Source organism: Diabrotica undecimpunctata, chromosome 8, assembly GCF_040954645.1.
Source record: "Diabrotica undecimpunctata isolate CICGRU chromosome 8, icDiaUnde3, whole genome shotgun sequence".
Classification (NCBI taxonomy): Eukaryota; Metazoa; Arthropoda; class Insecta; order Coleoptera; family Chrysomelidae; genus Diabrotica; species Diabrotica undecimpunctata.
The window spans coordinates 58,481,834-58,498,929 of NC_092810.1; the positions used below are offsets into that span (position 1 = coordinate 58,481,834).

At 34.1% G+C, this 17,096-nt stretch overlaps 1 protein-coding gene across 5 annotated transcripts in view; it reads left to right on the top strand.

The window, feature by feature from the left end:
• LOC140447594 (uncharacterized) overlaps window positions 1-15,206 on the top strand; it is a 58,837-nt gene extending 43,631 nt beyond the window's left edge. For all 5 annotated transcript variants that reach the window (XM_072540338.1, XM_072540342.1, XM_072540341.1 and 2 more), the window contains exons 8-11: window positions 2,213-2,593; window positions 3,956-4,142; window positions 4,460-4,584; window positions 14,609-15,206. In XM_072540338.1, coding sequence (XP_072396439.1) covers window positions 2,213-2,593; window positions 3,956-4,142; window positions 4,460-4,584; window positions 14,609-14,686 — 771 coding nt within the window. In that variant the 3' untranslated portion in view covers window positions 14,687-15,206. The remainder of the gene's footprint in view (window positions 1-2,212; window positions 2,594-3,955; window positions 4,143-4,459; window positions 4,585-14,608) is intronic.
• Window positions 15,207-17,096: the final 1,890 nt, after the last annotated feature.

Below are 17,096 nucleotides of genomic sequence, written 5' to 3' on the forward strand. Positions count from 1 at the left end.
ATTAAAATGCAATATCCATAAGTATTTAAAAATGACAATAATGTAATAATATTAATAAAAAAGTCCTCCCCGACTGGGAATCGAACCCCGGTCTCCCGCGTGACAGGCGGGGATACTGACTACTACACTACCGAGGACATGACACGAATATATTTCAAAATTGGCAGTTCTGGATCATATAGTGATTTATTGAGATTATTATTTGGAAATACAAAAGAATAATATAATTATGAACATTTAATAAATAATACAAAACATATTACATAAATAATAATATTAATAAATATTTTATTATATGTATAATATTATATGTATATATATCTTTATATAATATATATACAGTAGACTCCCTCTATAACGAGAACTGAAATGGCAGACTAATTACCTCGTTATAAGCGGATCTCGTTATATCCAACAACAATAATACTGTGCATACATATGAATATGTAGTTTTCTAAAACATTAACTTTCTATAGTGAAGCCATTCGGAGCAATATAAGATGCTAATAAATATTGTTTGAATGGTGTTTTTGAAAAAAAAGTTGTTTACTTTTATTGTCAATGAAATACATTAAAACAAAAAAGAGTTGTTTACTTTTATTGTCAATGATATACGTTAAAACAAAAAATCTGTATTCTGTAAATCTGTATAAAACGTATTTTAAAGAATAACATAAACTACTGCGTCTGCAATTGGAAGAAGTCTGTCATTTTTAACTGCTTTAAATTGTCCAGTATTCTATCTATCATATTTTATAAAGATGTGAAACAGTTTTATGCTTCTTCATTTGCTATTTTTCTTTGGATAAAGTTTCTGACAACCTTCAATTCCACATCTTGTCTATTAGGACCTATATTATTAGGTGTGAATGGTCAACCCCCTACAATGACACTTGTGAATAATAAATTGTATATTTCCGACTAAGAATCATAAATTGTAAGAAGTTTATTGCGGACGGCACTTAAAAAGGGTATTTTTTTATAGCTACGATCGGGCCAAAACGTAACACGTTTTTCAATCTTATTTTCTCTCGTTATAAGCAAATTTATCTCGCTATAGAGGGTTATAGTTCAATAGAAATTTCACCTTACATCTAATGTACCTCGTTATAAGCGAAAACTCGTAATAACCGTGTTCGTTATAGAGGGAGTATACTGTATAATATTAAATTATATATACAAAAGGAACATTTTTATATTCGAGAGAGGCAGAGAGAGAAAATATATCTTCTGTCTCTCTCTTACTCATTATCTTACATATGTAATGATTTCACAGATTCACTCCCATACAAATTTTCAACGTGGAGCGCGCGTATAGAAGTATAACTTCAAAAATATGTATTAATAAACCGGATGGCAAAACACCGGCCATACAGGAGGATCCTTAGGATTCCAGATTCCTGGATGGAATGGTTGAAAAAACCCAAATTGTGATTCCCAATCTCCTCTACCACTATGGGACAGATGTCGAACCGATCCCGAAGTAAAACTGAATCATCAGGGGAGAAATTAAAACCAACATGTAACTTTAAACAAAATTCTTTCCCAAAATTGATCCCAGTATCTGGTTGGTCGGCTAAAATAAAACAAATCTCTTATTTACTCTACGTTCTTTCCTCACTTGAAAAAATGTTTTTATATGGTATTGAAATACAAAGGAACTTTCTTTTGCCAAAAAAGAAAGTCACAATAAATTTTTTCATTAAAAGAAATGAGTTTCACGTTAACCTTTGGACAAGTTATTGTCCAAATGTTATATATTTTAAATATTAAGAAAACTGAATATTAATTATATTAAAGAATTTTAAAGGGAACAAAATTTTTAATAATGGTAGTCCGGAAAATTCGCCTCATGGCTCTATGTGGCGAATAGACACTCTAATTTGGTTCTAACACTGCAATTATATCTTTGCTTTTTCTATTCACATCTAAATTGTAAAGGTAGACAGATAAAACTATTCCTTGTCCACATTTGATTAATCTCGTTTATGAGTTTTGTTAGATTCCTGACATATTCACTCTCCCCCACATGTCAAAAAAGTAACCAAAAGGATTAAAACTTGATTTAAATTTGTATTATTAAGAAATACCTAAACAACAAATTGGGTTATGTATGTGTGAAAGTAACTAATCTTAAAAGACCGACGGAAGACGTAGTCTATCCTGTTGTACGTTATGAAATAGATATTAATATATGCTTTTCTTCTTATAGCTTCACAATAAATCACACGAAGGAGAAAAATGCTACAAATGCGAACTGTGTCCATACGCTTCAATATCGGCCCGTCACCTTGAATCTCACATGCTTATTCACACTGACCAGAAACCATTTCAGTGTGACCAATGTGACCAATCATTTCGTCAGAAGCAACTTCTCAAGAGACATCAAAATCTTTATCATAATCCGCACTATGTTCCACCGGAACCGAAAGAAAAAACTCACGAATGTCCAGAATGTACCCGAGCATTTAGGCACAAAGGAAATCTGATTAGGCACATGGCTTTCCACGATCCAGATCCCACTATCCAGAAGAAGCAGCTGGAATTAAAGTTGGGCCGACAGAAGAAGATTCGGATAATAGATGGTCAACCAGTAAGTAGATTTTAGAGTTTAGTTTAAATGGATATTTACTTACTTAAAACTGTTAAACCATAACCACAATTTGTATTATATTCTGTAGAGCATTTCACCATAGAAGTACTCACCAGTACTACACGACTAAGAGGAGAAGGCATGATTGATGAAATTACCATTCACAGCACATGTTTATTTAGAAATTTACTTAACATTTGTTAAAGTCGGTCCGTCCACAAACCTTATTATTTAATTTACATGAATTTCAGTCAAATGTTTGTTAGTGATGTAATAGTTGGGAAATTACTAACATCCTGTTTTCTTTTTATTTGAATGGCGCTACAGCCCAGATGGAGCCTTAGTCTCCTGAAATTTCGGCCTTCAATGTTAGCGGTCCCGCACTGATCTTTCCAAGCTCTGACATTTAGCAAATTTTGGGCGTCCTTTGCCACTGCGCTCTCCCATCTTTTACGTGGCGTTCTTTTAGGTCTTCTGCCTGTTTCTGCTTCAGCCCATCGAAGTCTCTGGAGCCTAGCGAATTCCGAAATTGGTGTTTCTTTGAATAGTTATTAAAATCCGTGATTATATCTAGATATCTATATCTCCTTCTCGGTAAGAGTCCAAAGATCTTCCTTAGAATTTTTCTTTCGAAAACTTCTAACTTTCTTTCTATATCACTCATGTCTCACATCCATTTTATTGACCTTAATATTCGATTTTGGACGTACGGTTTTAGCGGAATATGTCGGTCAGGGAGAAATAGACTTTGTGACTCTTCACTATTCTTTTTTGAATTTCGGCTTCTGTTTCCTGTAGATTTCATTCAACTCCTGTAGATATGTAAAGCTCTTCACTGTTACAACACCGTCCTGTACTTTAATTTGATTTCTGATCCTCGTTGTTCTTGTCTGTGTTGGTGTTTTTGTCCTTTTTATGTTTATTTCAAGTCTAATCTCCTTGGTTGCTCTTTTCAATTATGAATATGTTGCCTCCTCTACTCTACGGTACATGATGTTAATGCTATCAGCGTAGGCGACAAGTTGTACTAATTTGTTTTTAGGAAAATTGGCTCTACCGACATTCAGCTATCTTTATGACCCAGTCCATCGCCTTGTTTTAGACCTTAGACTATTGTAAAGCTTGTAAGTTAATTTTTTGTGCGGGCCGTTGCTTTTGGTGAGTCTACCGTTGCTTTTATTAATCGGACATATTTCGACGGGATGTTGAATTTTTCCAAGATGTTATATAACTGGCTGCTCTTTTTTCAGTCATATGTCTGTTTGAAATCAACAATATTATGAACATCGAAATCGTGTTTCCGGGAATAATTAGTTTGACGTCTTAAATCATATTTATTAAAACAATAACATTTAATTTTAGGTTGAGGTCATGCAGGGATTCGGTTCAGAAGATGAAGAAGAGCTCGATTTGATGTCGGTAGAAGGATCTGACGGACAGCAGTATGTAGTTTTAGAAGTAATTCATCTGGCCGATGGAGAGGAACAAGCTGTGGTTGTAGGTGACAGTGCTGGTGAATTGTTGAGCGAAACAGTATTACCGAACCATGGTAAGTCAACTACTGCTTAACTTTTTAAATACGGTGTATATTACACTGCTCCAAGAAATTAATGCACCATCTTCAAAAACAAAAAAGCGGTTTATTGGCATTTTAAATTTAATTATATTTATTTTTATATTGAATGTACCATGTATTTGGAATGTTTAATATTTAATTTTATTTAACTTAAGTTCAGCAATGTTATCATTCCAATGTCATTTTATTCAGTTATGTTTGCGAGGATCACTAACGCACTCAAAATCAGGTCATGACCAATTTAGTTTTTTATTATGATGTACATACCTAACTTTTTTACGATCTTTTAGAATTAAATGATGAAGTGGTAAAGGTATTACAGTCGGCACGGCGGGCAGCAAAAGAAGAAATCGAAGAGGATCAAGATGAAAAGAAAATAGTGGATACTGATATGCAGAACTGTTTTGGATTTGATGTAAGTAATTTGTGTTGTTTACACAATATATTTTAATTCAATGGACCAACTTCGTTTAAGTCTTTTTTATCAATGATATTGAGTGTTTTTAAGAGGTATACAACTTTCAAATTGAATAAAAAAAAGATAAAATGTTTAAATTTTTATGAAAGTTACTTGATTCGAAAGATACTATTTTGCTATTTCTATTTAAAGATAATTTTTTGCATATATGGCTCTGATGTATGTAGTTCAGTTTAGAGATCCAATTTTCAAGAATTTTTTGCAACATTCGTAGCAGTATATCGGCAATAACGCGGAAATGTTGTCCTTCAAGTCTTCAATCGTTTCTGACTTGTCGGTGTACACCAGCGACTACATAGTATGCTCACCCAAAATAGTCTAGCGGCACTAGATGGGTCCGAAACGGAAAATAATCAGATCACTAAATGTTTCCTTTAATAAATTGGTTGTGGCACGAGTTTTGACATGTTGTATCGACTTATTGAAACTACAGTTCCTCCACCTTAAGGATATTCAATTAGGTAACAAAAAAGTCCGTGATTATGACTGTATAGCGGTCACCATGTACTGTACTGACTGTACTGCTCTGGCCAGCATCGTATTTGAAAAAATACGGAAAAATGGAGTCCGCCAATCCATAAGGGGCACCAGTCAGTTTTTCTAGATGCAACGGTGTCGTTAACATACACTTGAGGATAAAGACACCATCTTTAAATACGACAGTTTGGCCTTATTGCCATTCAACCAATCGTGTATCGTGTAGATAAATTCTGGCATAAGTTGGATTTTGTAAGCACGCAAAAGAAGATCATTTTGTAAGATCTTCCATACACTGGTGAATACTGCTCCAATTCTTGTGCACATTATAACTTCTTTACTAGCAGAACGGAGGTTTACATTAAAAACGGCACTAAGCTCGGGCTTTAGTCTGGTAGAGGTATCTTGGTCGGGGTTCTTTGAGCTCAAGCATAAAGAATTAGCAAGTGGAGTACTGAAGATAAAGAGAATATACGTTAGAAGAGAAAAACTCACAATACTCAGAATACTTACAATTGAGGAATACAGTATTGTACTTACAGACAGGTGGTCACAGGTTGTGGAGATCTTTCATAGAACGAATCTTCGACAAAGGCACTTGACAGGTTACGCCCACAACAGATGTATTGGGACGTCTCTAGCGGAGTAGATGAGGCAAGTAAGGTACTATCAGGTACTATAAGGTTCAATCAGCACATCAACAGTTAAATCAATGTAGGTACAGGAAATACATCACATCAATCATCACAATAGAATATACTGGAATGTACTGAACAGAACTGAACCTAGTAGACTGAATATACATACTGAATGGAACGGCAAACAGAATTGACTCCGTGTCTGTAAAGACAAGAGAAAATATATTGTAAAAAAAATATATATAGATAATACGAAGATAAAAAAATGAAACAAGAAATTTTAATTACTCACAGCCGAATTGGAGGATGTCTGCACTACACGAGAAGGTACAAGGAAAAGAATAATTCTTTTAGATATACTCGAGGGCTAGACTATAGTTGGGAAGTAGGGGCACGCTGGCGTTTGTTAAGCGAAAAGAGGCTTAAATTCTAATGCTGCAATGGTCTTATTTTCAAATTAGGCTACTTTCTCTCGGCTAGGAAAATGACTGTGGAGAAAGCATATCGTTTCTCGGGTTCTTCGAAAATATCCTGTGCGCTCAACAAAAGACGACATATTCTTTGTTACGACGAAAGAAGTAGAGTATAGCTAAACGAAAGATAATGAAATAGGAAACGCACATCACAGGCAGTATATTACTACTGTGAATCGAGTAAGGAAATACAACATATCGCCCGGGCTTGTCAGGAGTGTAAACGGGCAAAGGAATATTTGGTAACCTCTCCAATGGCGGCGGGAAGCAATGGCGGCGTTAAGACAATTTTCTGGAGGGAATTATTAAGATAATTATAAGAATTATAAACATGCTTCAATATGAGGAATGGACTCATTCGGCTCTAACCTTCTTTACTGGTGCTTGAAGTAAACTAGCTCTCCTGCTCGAGGCGGCTACTTAAATAGTCGATCTTGGCACGTTTCTCCCAACCGGTCATTGGCAGTGCTTCTTGTGATTGGCCCTTTACGTGTTTAGGTAGGTTAGGTTCTACTTGTTGGCCTTATTGCCTGGTTTATTTTTGTATTCTTCTTCAACACCGTTTTCCATGTTATTGGAAGCTTTTAACCATCATATCTTTGGTTTAGATTGTTGGTATTTTTCGATTGGTCTCTCTGATAATGTAGAATTTGTCACAGTCCTTACATGGAGTGTCGCATACTCCCTAATTTTTTAACGATATTTTGTTTTTATGGATGGTAAAATAGTTACGATTTTTCTGTCGGTATTAAATATCGTTTTTATTTTGTGTTTTTTTAGCACTAGTCCTAGTTTCTCTGTTGTACCCGTTACATATTGTAGTATGGTTCTTGCGATCGGTTTTTCGTCTTGTGTTGGGTCCTTAATTTTTTTTGAGCATTCTGGGCCATTTCAATGTGATGTTGAGAAGCCAGTATTGATTAACGCTGTTTTTACATTATGCATTTCTTCTTTTTTATGTTCATTGTCTGTCAGTCTTTCTGATGTTGTAATAAGGGTTAAGAGTGTAAATATCTATCGATACTTGTGGGTTTTCGGTATACTGTATGTATCCGTCCTTCTTTTTTATTATTAAAATAGTAGTTGTTCGTTTTCTTCCAGTTCCATAGTGAACTAAATTTTATGGTGTTATTGATGTGTTCTAAAAATACCTGATACTCCTCGAAATCGAAAGTTTTCACTTTCAGTTGAGAGAAAATTAAAAAAAAAGTGGTACAGTAGACGGTACTGTAGACTAGCGCGAAGCTTTATACCTGTTTTCTATATTTTTAAATTTTAAATATTTTTAAAATTGAATCAAGTAATTTTATTATTTATTTATCATTATCAATATTCTAGCTTTACAACCCTGCGTGGGTCCTAACCTAGTCAAGAGTTTCTCTCCAGTCGTTTCTATTCATCGCCTTCCTCTGTCAAGCATATTCCCATATTTCTCATGTTCATCGATGTTATCAAGGAACCTTGTTCTGGGTTTTCCTCTTCTTCTCTGATCAATGAGTCTATCAAGGAGCGTTTTTCTAGTTGGGTCATTTTGTTCCATCCGCATTACATGCCTTACTCACCTCAGACGTCCTATCTTAATATATTTTACGATCTCGGGTCCCTGGTATATTCTATTAAGTTCGAAGTTGTATCTTCTTCTCCACACTCATCTACCGCTCCATAGATTCACCTTAGTGCTTTCCTTTCGAACCATCCTAACATTTTTTCATTAATTTTCTTCAAGCCTCTGAACCATATGTTAGGACTGGACGTTATACTGTTTTGTAGTGTTTTACCCTTGTATTTTTCGATATAATTGAGGATTTAAGGAGATTGAGGCAAAAATAGCATATGTTGGCCATGCACATTCTTATTTTTAATGTTAACGAGTGCTCCCAGGTATACAAATTCGTTAACTGCTTCGATGACGTCGTTTTCTGTAACAAGTGATCGTAGGATTTGTGTTTACCTGCTTAATTTCATGTACTTCGTTTTGTACACGCCTCTCGTACAGCGTTTTTCGTTCTCCAAATAGTTTTAATGTAATCAGCATAGGCAACAATTTTCACTGATTTTTTATACGATTTGTTATTATATTAAACTGGTGGTTGTGATTTGTGACCTATTACTTTTTCCAGAGCCATATTGACCAGTATAAAGGAGAGAGGGTCTTCCTGGTGCAGCTCGATATTTGTTTAAAAAGGTTCAGACAGTTCCCCTGGATTCGCACTGTACCTTAAAGTTTTTCAAGAATTAGTTTTGTTCAATTTGGTATTAAACTGATTTGGTATGTCTAGCTCTTTCATAGCTTCGATCATTTCTCTTCTATTTACAGAGTCGGAGGCTGCTTTGTAGTCTATAATACTCCGTTTCAATCTGATGAATTGTCAATTTACCACCTCTGAAACCTGTGTGGTAGTTTCCTACTATTCATTCTGCGTATGGTGCCATACATAGTATGGCTATGCATAGTATAGTTAAAAATATTGTATACGCTACATTTAGAAGCGTAATTCCTCTGTGGTTAGAACATTCAAAGATATCTCCTTTTTTCTGCATGGTGCAAAGTATTCCAATATTCCAATCACTTCTTCTTTTTGATGTGCCTATCCGTTACGAATATTGGCGATCATGATGGCAATCTTTATCTTATCTGCAGCAGCGCGGAAAAGCTCCACATATGTTGTATTGAACCATATTCTGAGGTTCTTTAATCAAGATGTTCTTCTTCGTCCCGGACCTCGAAGAATTGTAACTTTTGAGATTTGATGGTGGTCAGTACCTCTCGGTTCTTATTCATTCTTCTAAGGACCTCCTCATTTGTGACTCGGTCAGTCCACGGTATCTGAAGTATTCTCCGATATAGCCACATCTCAAATGCTTCCAGTTTTCTGCACATATCTTCGTTCAAGGTCCACGATTCAACACCATAAAAAAGGACAGAGAAGACGTAGCATCTCAGCATTCTTACTTTTGTATCAAGAGAGAGGTTGTGACTCTTGAAGAAGGCCTCCATCCGATTGAAGGTGGATCTAGTTTTTCTAATGCGTGCTCTATTCTCCTGGTTGTTGGTCCATTCTTCATTTATTATGGTGCCGAGATATTTGTAGTGCGTCACTCTTTCTACAGGGGATTGGTTGACGTAGAGTTGACCTTCTGTTATCCTTTTCTTGCTAATTATCATAACTATCATGTCTTCTTAACGTTTATATTGAGCCCATATTGTTGACTGTAATACGTGATTTTGTTCATAAGAACTTGTAGGTCTTCTAAGTTGTCCGCAAATACTATGGTGTCATCTGCATATGTGATGTTGTTTAGCCGGTAACCATTTAGTTGAATACCTTTTTCAGTTTCGTGCAAAGCTTCGATAAATATTCTTTCAGAGTACAGATTGAAGATTAGAGGAGACAAAATAAAGCCCTGCCCCACTCCACGCATGATTTTCAAGTAGCAAGTGTGTTCACCTTCAACTCTGAGATTTGCTGCCTGATTCCAGTAAAGATTTCTAATTATTTTTAGATCTTGGTTGTTAATTCCTGCTTCTTTTAGTATTTGCATCATTTTGGCGTGCTGGCAAAATCTAATAAAACTGCGGGGCCTGACACAATTTCAACTGAAATAATTAAATTAATATCAGAAGATCAGATCAATGTGTTAGTAGACTTATATAATACGGGTATTATTCCGAGAGATTGGCTCAAATCAACATTTATTACATTACCAAAAAAACCTAATGCAAAGGAATATAATGACCACTGTATAATTAGTCTAATGAGTCATACACTAAAAATATTCTTAAAAATTATCAATTTTACGAATTTTCAGAAAAGTGGAACAAGACATCACTGAAACCCAATTTGGATTTAGGAATGCCATGGGGACACGAGAGGCATTATTTGGATTTAACGTCCTCATGCAAAGATTTATGGAAGTAAACCAACCACTCTATGTTTGTTTTATTGATTACAATAAGGCGTTCGATAAGGTCCGACACAACCGTCGTATACAGTTACTTAAAGATAAACACATTGACAAAAAAAACTTAAGAATAATAACTCATCTCTACTTTAGCAAAAGTCAGAGTAGGCTAAGAACTTTCGGAGGAAGTAGAGATAAAAAGAGGCGTAAAGCAAGGTTGCATACTCTCCCCCTTATTGTTCAATCTATATTCGGAAATAATTAAAAAATAACTCGAAAATGTAACAATTGGAATAAAAGTCAACGGCAGACCCATCAACAATATCAGATATGCCGATGATACTATACTAATTGCAGAGAATATACAAGATCTACAGACACTTTTAGATAATGTAGTAAATGCTAGTGAGGAAAGCGGACTAACGCTTAATGCTAATAAAACAAACTTTATGACAATTTCCAAAACACAAGAACAAGACATTTTAAACATAAGAGGGGTTCCAATAGAAAAAGTAAAAAAATACAGATATCTTGGTACAATTATTAATGAAAATATCGAGTATACAGAAGACATACGAATGAGAACTGGACAAGCTAGAGCCACATTTAATAAGATGAGAAAAGTATTATGCAGTAGAGACATAGAAAAACCGAACACATAGAAGCGACATAGCGGTCCAAAAGCGTGTACCATTTTTGTATACGCATGCCCGATTCTGGTTGTATTACTGTCAAAAACACGTGCTTATTCTTTAATTCTGGTTGTTTTCGATAGTCCGTAGGCATCTATGGTAAATACTCGACACCTGTGCACCAAGTGCATTTGACCATTTATATAATTTATTTATAGTTAAAAGGTTATAGTTATAGTTTATAGTTAAAAGTTTAATTTATATTTAAAATGGCTGGATATATTTGTGCGATTCGCGGATGTTCATCTGTGACAGGAAAAGGAATAAGTTTATTTAGATTTCCTAAGAATAATAACAGGTAATTACTATTGCTTTGTAATTATTATTAGTTATTACTAATTACATAATAGTATTGGTTTGACTTTCGAACAGTAAGCCAACGCCGACGTGTGTGTCCGAGCTATAAAAAAATAAACTTTGGTCTGCCAAGGGATACCTAGTTCAAACTGAAAACATTAAATTTGGTGACAGTGCTATTTCTTTTATTGAAAGACGCAAGTCTCCGAAGGCTCAGGTCATAAAATCAACAGATGGTGGCCAAATGTCGGCGCGCTCGAAGACAACAATACGAATATAGTATTTTTAAGAAATAAAAATATATAGAGGGTTTTATACACGGGAATATTTGATTTAAGAGCGTAGGCGCAAAATTTGGGGCAAATGTTTTTTAAATGTATTCATTTTTTTCGAATCCTGAAAAAACTAATAAGTATTTTTGAAAAATTTAAACGCAGAATGAAAGATCACATTATTACTGAGGGCCAAAAGTCCCCGAAAACTTTTATAATGTTTATTTTAATAAGTTACAGGGGTGAAAAAAAAAGAGAAAATTTAGTGTGATTTTTAATTTCAAATATCTCATTCAAAAAAACTTTTTGTTTATTCTAAGGGACTTTCGGCCCTCGATAATAATGTAATCTTTCATTCTGTGTTTAAATTTTACAAAAATATTTGTTAGTTTTCTCAGGATTCCAAAAAAATGTTAAAAAGCATTGGCCTGAAATTTTGCGTCTACGCTCTTAAACGAAACAAAGAAATTACTAAAATGCTCAAACTAAAAATTGTTGGAAACATAATTAGACCGATAATTGGGAAAATCTTAAAATTCCAACAGAACAAGACTTCAAAATTGCAAAAACATGGTTGCAAATAAACAAACTTACATTAAATTATGAAAAAACTAAATAGGTACTCATCTACTTTTTGCTATATACAAAAGTTGTCTGCCAATGTTTAATTCGTTAAATATAAATAAAAAAGATCAAATATATGGATCGAAATACATAAAATATTTAGGAGTTTTAAATGGGAATTACAAATAAAAAATATTAAAACTTTATTTGTTGTATATCTCAATATTTAGTGACACTTTTGTGACTTCACCAGGAGAAAACTGAAAATTTATTAAGATTAGATATTGACAAAAGTTAAATATTTCATTACTTACAATATACTTAGAATATACTAATACCATGGAATAACAGTGCTAATACTCTTATAATTGTAAGTAATAAAGTATTATTTATAAATACAGAAAAAGTTCTTTGTTTAAAATTTGTTCTGTTAAAAATTTGTAGTGCCAAAGTGTGGATAGAAGCTTGCAGACGAGAAGATTTGTTATTCAAAATGGATTCACTTTATAATAATTATAGGATTTGTGAACTGCATTTTGAAGATAATGTTATTGTAAAAGGAAATAGAAGAAAAACATTGGCGCATGACGCAGTACCTTCAATATTTTCATATACATTATAGAATAAACATTATAGAAGTTTTCAGGGACTTTCGGCCCTCAGTAATAATGTAGTCTTTCACTCTGCGTTTAAATTTTTCAAAAATACTTATTAGTTTTTTCAGGATTCGGAAAAAATGAATGCATTTAAAAAACATTGGCCCGAAATTTTGCGCCTACGCTCGAAGAATTTATATTGTGCGATATGCCCACTGACTATTAATTTTCTGGTTGTTAGCTGTCATTGGCGGCTTGGCCACGTAACTTCAAAGAACTGTCGCTTCTCTGTGTTGGGTTGTTCTCTGGTAGAGACCTTAGTTTGCAACTCAAAATAAGAATATTACGTTCATATGTGTTTTCGGTGCTGCTGTATGGGGTGGAGGCCTGGACCTTAAAGAAAGAGGTGAGCGATCGACTTGAAGCATTCGAGATGTGGATCTACCGAAGAATATTAAAAATAAGTTGGGTAGACCGAATAACAAATGTTGAGGTCCTCAGAAAAATGACAAAGGAAATGGAAATCATGAATACGATTAAGATAAGAAAGTTACAATATCTCGGCCACGTTATGAGAGGGGATAAATATGTGTTGCTATGAACCATAGTGCAGGGAAAACGAAGTATTGGAAGAAGACGCATCTCCTGGCTCAACAATCTGAGAAAGTGGTATAATTGCAGTTCCGTCGACTTGTTCAGAGCTGCAATCTCAAAAGTGAAAATAGCTGTGATTATTACCAACCTCCTTAGAGGAGACGGTACCTAAAGAAGAAGAAGAAGAAGGCGTACTGTACTCGATCAAACGCTTTCTCGTAATCAACCAGAGATGCGTATACGTCACAGTTGACGTCTCTGCATCTCTGGAATAAGACGTGTACTGAGAACAAAGCCTCTCTAGTACCAAAAGCATTTGTGAACCGGAACTGGTTGGGAGAAATTTGACTTTCACACAGCTTGTAGATTCTCTTATGAATTATCTTTAGGAACAATTTTAGGAGATGACTCATGAGACTTATAGTACGGTAATCTTCGCATTTTTTTTTTATTTTCCAGTCACTAGGGAGGGTTTTCTGTGTACATATTTCTTTTATGAGCTGCTGTAGTGCCATTATGGTATCGTGGCCACCTTTTTTATATAGTTCAGCTGGGAGATTATCTATTCTGGGTGATTTGTTTCTGGCTAGTTTTTTAATTGCATCTTGAACTTCAAGAATCGTTGGAGGTTCTTCTTTCCTCTCGTCTGTTCCGTTTACCTCATCTCTTTCGTCTTCCAGGTTTTCTTCTTCCTATTTATTAAGTACCCGGTTAAAGTATTCCACCCATCTATTCAATACATCTTTCCTTGTTGTTAATAGGTTGGTCATTCTGACTTCTGGATTGGCTTGTGGTTACCTTGAAATCTTTTCTGTTGATATTAAAATTCTTATAGAATTTCTCTGTTGAGGTTTTCTATATATTTAAGTGTTTTTTTTTCTTTTGTGTATCCCCTTTTTTCTCTTCTCGTTGTCTGGTAAGCATCTTTCTCTAGACTTTATTTTTTTCTTTTGTTGCATTCTTGCATTCATCGTCAAAACAATTATTTTTATGGACACAATTTTCTGTTACGTGTACAATTATTTACTTATAATTTTTTTTATTTTACGATTTTTTTACAATCATCGATTTTCAAAGTTTACTTATTTATTTTAACAATTTTTGTACATTCGAAAGTAAAACCGCCGTTAGTTAATATCCTTGGTATAGATTTTAATAAAATGGAAAAAGTTAACGTCATGTTCTGTACTCTCCTCGTCGAGTAAATGGACTCTTCCAACTATTTCGTGTCACTAATTTCGTGACTATCGCCTTAACATTTTACTATAGAGAAAAATTAATACAATGCCAGCATAGAAGCTTCGCTTCAAAAATATTTACTCATAATCTTCGATAGCTAGAGGGATAAAGCTCATTGACAGCTAGCTCTACGTTTCGCGAGCTACTTACTTAGATTCATATACTTTTGTTAAAGTTAATATCGTCGCCGACTCATTTATTTTATTCATTTTTCAGGAGGATGAGGAAGACGAAGATGAGGAAGACGTAGGGGAAAAAGAAGGCATTACGCTTATTGGTGTTGATATGCATTAGAATGGTTTTTATTACATTGTTATACATTCATTGACGAAAATAGAAAATATATTAATCTTTATATTATTAAAAATATTACATAGACAAAATTATGTATATCTGAAATGTAATTTATTTGACACTTTATTAACGTTGTCTTTGAGGGAATGAATTCTAATTCGAACCATGAAAAAATAATGCAATAAAAAGTATTCTATTCGACATTTTTATTTTTCTGTTAAAATTATTACAGATGATTGCAAATCTACCACGATTGTTTAGTTTCTACTTGACATGTTGGGGATTATTGTCTATTGTAATTGTTCTATTGCATGGTAACTACTTTTGATGCTGATAAACATAATGATATTCTTAAATTTTGTCAATGATTGTATAAAAATGTTTTTTTTATAATAAGAATGATCACCTGTAAATTTTTGTATAAATAATGCACAATTATTTTAGTTGGTATGTACATATTCTAACTTATAGTTAGATAGATATGTTGAGGTATTTAATTAAATAAAAGCGATAAATACTTCATTGTTGTTTAAATTAAAGAAAAAAAAGGAAGATAAGAGACAGTATAATAATCAGAAAGAAAATTTCTTACACTTAAATGGCAAGTAATGATAAAATTTAACGTTAGTTTAAAATTTAAAGTTATATGAACAGCAAACAGTATTCTTCAAAAAAACTTTGTGAACGGAAAAGCTTTACTTGATACACTTGTTTACGCCACAAGTCATACTTAACGTAATAAGTGTGTGCTGTTTATGTATTGCGTATTTGCAGAGCTGACAGAGCTAAATGGGACGAGTACCACAGAGTGACATATTCCGGTTCCGGCTAGTACGCAAACACAGACATTCAATTAAGACTTCTAATATACATAAAAGCATGTGCACATATACCATTTGTAAGGTTATTTTTAGTTTTTATAATTAAATTCTATACAGTTTGAGTTTATAAGTTACTTTACTATCCAACCATAACAGATTGGTCCTTCGATGTGGATATCTACTACAATTGTACCAGAAATTATGTGAAAATAAACAATAAACTATTTATAGTGAACAGTGCGACCATATTATTTTAAGTTACAAAACAAATCACCCGGAGATCCAGACAGATGTTGACAAAATCTGCGGTGCTGTCGAACGATATATTTGATTGGTCGACTATAATATCTATACAACGGGCGAGTTTCTTATTTTATTTGAATTGCTCGGTATGAATCAAATTTGTAGCTATCTGTGAGAGATTTAGTGTTTTGCTATAAAATGTCCGAATTAATAAGACTAATAAAAAAACTGGAGACTGTAAAGACAGGGCTAACGATTTTTACAAAATATTTAGACGATATTGCCGGTAAAACCGATTTAAGTCGCGTGGAAATGATTAAACTTAGGGAAAGATGTAATCATGCAGAAAATTATTTAGTAGAATTCAAATCATATCACAATGAAATTATTGAATTACAGCTTGACAATCAAGCTGAAGAGCAGCTAATCGAACAGCAACTATTTGAGAATTCATTTTTTGACGCAACAGCTCTTTTTCCGACATTTTATCAACAATCAGATTATAGGGACACAAATCTCTTATTCGTAACAATAACCGATTAAACAATATGCAAAAGTTCTACTATTTACGGGGTGCGTTAGAGGGAACTGCGTTAACTTCTATTTCTAAAATAAAATATTCGGCAGATAATTATGACGTTGCATGGGACACTATTACAAGTAGGTTCGAGAATAAGAAAGAACTTATTTACTTATTTGTTCATCTGCTTAGCCACAAAGGCGGTGCATTTATAATTAATCTAAAACCTGTCTTCGGAAGCCTTTATTCAAACTCTGCGTCGTTTCGTCTGGAGGGAGACATTCAAAAATATTTTCAGACAACGGGTCAAATTTTATAGGCGCGCAACTCGAATTGAAAAAATTCTTTAATTAGAGTAGACAGGTAAAGAGACTCATTTACCTGTCATAAGTGTCGATCCTAATGACCTTACTCCGTTAGTCCCAGCTCACTTTCTTATTAGAAGACCTATAGTAGCTGTCCAGATCAAGATGTGACCGACATTAATCTGAATAGATACCAGCTTCTACAAGTCACCCAACATTTTTGGAATCGCTGGAAGATTGTGGAAGTTTCTTAAGGAAACCGTAATAATAATGTCAGCAAATGCTCCATATGTAATCATAGGTCTGACTAGTCACATATAGCCAGTACATCTGTTTAGGTTTTATAATCCATGTTTTCCATTTACGCCGCGCCGCTCATCTAGTATTACTCCTAGATATTTGATCTCACTCGCCTCTTTGACAGTTTCTCTAGATTGTTATCTAGGTTGCGTCTCCTTGTAAAACTGACTACTACTGTTTTGCTAGGATTGACAGAGAATTTTTCCCTCACCTAGTAAGGA